General features: G+C 36.7%; 1 protein-coding gene across 1 annotated transcript; it reads left to right on the plus strand.

Annotated features, from left to right (window-relative positions):
• Positions 1–1,892: 1,892 nt before the first annotated feature.
• Positions 1,893–2,819, plus strand: LOC142112107 (olfactory receptor 5V1-like). The gene has a single exon (XM_075193944.1). The coding sequence runs from the start codon at positions 1,893–1,895 to the stop codon at positions 2,817–2,819; it is 927 nt and encodes a 308-aa protein (XP_075050045.1).
• Positions 2,820–3,418: the final 599 nt, after the last annotated feature.

Below are 3,418 nucleotides of genomic sequence, written 5' to 3' on the forward strand. Positions count from 1 at the left end.
CTTGATATAAGAGTTTGAAAAATATTATATGTCAACGTCTAATTCATTAATAACTTTAGAACAATGAATATATTATGTTTTGGGGTGGGAATAGTAAATAACCGGTGAGTTTGAATATAACCGGATTTATCAAAACTTTCTTTATAATGTAATTTCTTGTAATAATAGCCACAGGCCCTCTAATATCACATGCCCCCCATCAGCCTCCATGCTTCCTGTGGTGGTCCTAGCTCTGTCTCTGGAGGTTTATCAGTGGTCTTAGAGAAATAGGCAATGAGTACAAGGGTTTGACCAAAAGTCACAGATATGCCCAATCGGCCAATCCAATTTACAATGCTCTTCATTGCCATTGAAAGACTAGGTTGCATGAAATTGCAGAAAATAATAAAACATTTGTTCAATCATTAAATTAAAAGTTATTTAAAATGTCCTTAAATAACTAATTAAAGACTCCACCATGGACGTCTCCTTCCAAGGTAGACGTTACATGTTGTCACCCTTTCCAAATAAAGGGTGGGAATTAATTGAAGTTCAATAAACATTAATATGGTCTATCTTCATTTATATAAATGTTGGGGGGGCATCATAAAAGCCCCCCAACCAGTTCCCTTTTGCACTAATGAGTTTGGAGCTGTAGCGGTCACATACAGTATTTGGTACCAAATTACTCAAAGGGGTTCACATTGTTAAAAGTATATTAGTTATAACCACTTAATCTAATTTTTAAAACATATTACACAAACAATTAGGAGAAAACATGATTTTTTTTCTCTTTATGTATGATAACCTAACATGGGATATATAATTTAGTCCAAACGAGAAACCAATAAAAGGCTGAACTTGTCTTAAAAAATATACATTTACACGCTGTGCCTGATTTTTAATTAAACATAAAAAGATGCCCCTTTTGTGAATGAGCAAATATACGCTTGCACTTTTTCATGTCTTTGTTTTGAGTTAGATGCATCTAATCATATAAAAAATGTGCAACCTTTAATCTAACATAAAGATGTATCCACAATAAATATGCGTCAATCTTTATCATCAACGCCAAAACTTGAACCTGGTTTATGTAGATGCAAAATTGACATCTTATGGCAAATGTATTTCAAGATACATGTAACTCAAGATAAGACACCTAAGATTAACTTGTGCCTGTACTCCCTTGCTGTATTGCAGTTGCATGATAGATCCAACTCTCAATATCAATGCAAGTCATGCATATGTGCAGCGTGTACATTTCCCACCAACACGCATCTTTAAGTCATGCAAATTTCAAATCAGGGCTTTAGTGTGCACAGAGGAAGTCACATGAATCATAGTTAAACTGATGCACTGCATATCAACATCATTTTATATTTTGTCACATGACCACCCAATCAGGTGCTGCATTCCACATATGTCTTCTCATCATAACAGTGTATGTGCAGGTATCCAGCCTCTGAAAGCGCATCACTTGGTCACTTAAGTGAGACAAACAGCGAAATATGGAGTCCTGCAGAAGATGGAATCTTTCCCAACAATTTTCTACAATGGAAAGAAAACCCCTTTAACATACTGTTGAATCCTCAAGGTCACGTGTTTCTATGATAATTAAAAGATTAATGAATATTTTAATCTTTTAGCAGAAAAGCTCCAGAAAAAACAAATAACCACTTTCAGCTTTTTTCAATAATGGAAAAATAATTTATATTTTTGATTGATTCAAAGTTAAGTTGATGAATTCATACCTGCATTTTGTTTAGTGGATATTTTAGTTTCTGTTTCTTTGTTTGTTTTGCTTTTAATTGATATTGATGATGTGACTGATACATTGCTTTCGGAGGAGACCGGTGTGGTGAATTTTAATTTCATTTAACACCATTCTTCACTACCAGGTATCAATGGATGTTATGGAAGACTCAAACCAAACTTCTCCAGACAGATTTATCCTACTTGGTTTAGCTAATGTCCTTTACCTCCAGGTTATCTGTTTCCTCATGTTCTTGTTGATGTATATAATCACGTTATCGGGAAATATTCTACTGATCATTGTGGTGAGGACCAACCCAAAATTACACAGTCCCATGTACTTTTTCCTGTGTAACCTCTCTATTATTGACATAGGCTTCACCTCTTCCATAGTTCCCATAATCCTAATAAACACCCTAGCCAAAGACAGAAGTATTTCCCTGTTAGGATGTGCAGCCCAGATGTTCTTCTCTTTAGCATTAGGGACAACAGAATGCATAATACTAGCTGTCATGTCCTATGATAGATTTGTTGCCATATGTAGACCGTTGCACTACCACAATATCATGAACAAGACAATGTGTTTTTATTTAACTGTCATTCCATGGAGTGTTGGCTTCATAAACTCTTTCATACATGTGGTCCTCACATTCCAACTGCCATTCTGCAGGTCCCACCATGTCAACCACTTCTTCTGTGAGGTTCCTCCATTCCTACGAATGTCCTGCCGAGATACTTGGCTCAATGTGACAGCAATGTATATCTCAGCAGCGATTATCGGGGTGTGTTCTTTCTCCTTGACTCTAATTTCATATGTCCATATTATCGCCACCATCATGAAAAAACATTACTCCCAAGGGAGGCATAAAGCTTTCTCCACTTGTGCCTCCCACCTTAATGTTGTCACTCTCTATTATGGTACAATTATGTTCATGTATCTGCGACCCCACTCCACTAACTCTCATGAAACAGATAAGGTTGTATCTATTTTCTATACAACAGTGACTCCAATGCTGAATCCCTTCTTATACAGTATGAGGAATAAGAATGTGAAAGACACCATAATTAATCATATAAGTAGGCAATAATTGTGGAAGAAAAGTGGACTCTGTATGCTATCTCCCTCTCTCACACTCTCTTTCTCTACTGGTCCTCTAGTGCCAACTGGTGTGGGGGGGGGGGGGGAGAGTGATCAATGAAATTAGTATTCTGCTGCTGCATGAACCTATGACCCTGCTGTATGACGCTAGCTGCATTCTATAACTGTTACAACTGCTGCATCCATTAGCCCGGTGTGTACCTACATCACTGCTGTTGATCCTGTTCTCAAATAAACCAACAACTTGGTTTAGTTTAATGCTGTGTGGACTAATATACCTAGCCAACACTGATGACACCTGACAGACACCAAAAGTTTCTGCCCATAATAACATCTCTAAAACCAGCTTCTCCTATGAGATAATATCCATACCTAGTTGTGTTTCTTTTCCAATTTTTCTATTAAAGGTGCCATAGTGGAACATTTTTATGTGGTATAATGTTAGGAACTGAATGGCAGTGCATTAGGCCATTAGCAAAATTCACTAATTTTCTGATGAACCATCCAATAGTGATACAGTACATAGTAATTATATAATTGTTACAATAAACAGTCACCACTCATGAAGAGTAAGATAACGTGCAGGCC

Source organism: Mixophyes fleayi (assembly GCF_038048845.1).
Source record: "Mixophyes fleayi isolate aMixFle1 chromosome 12 unlocalized genomic scaffold, aMixFle1.hap1 SUPER_12_unloc_2, whole genome shotgun sequence".
NCBI lineage: Eukaryota > Metazoa > Chordata > Amphibia > Anura > Limnodynastidae > Mixophyes > Mixophyes fleayi.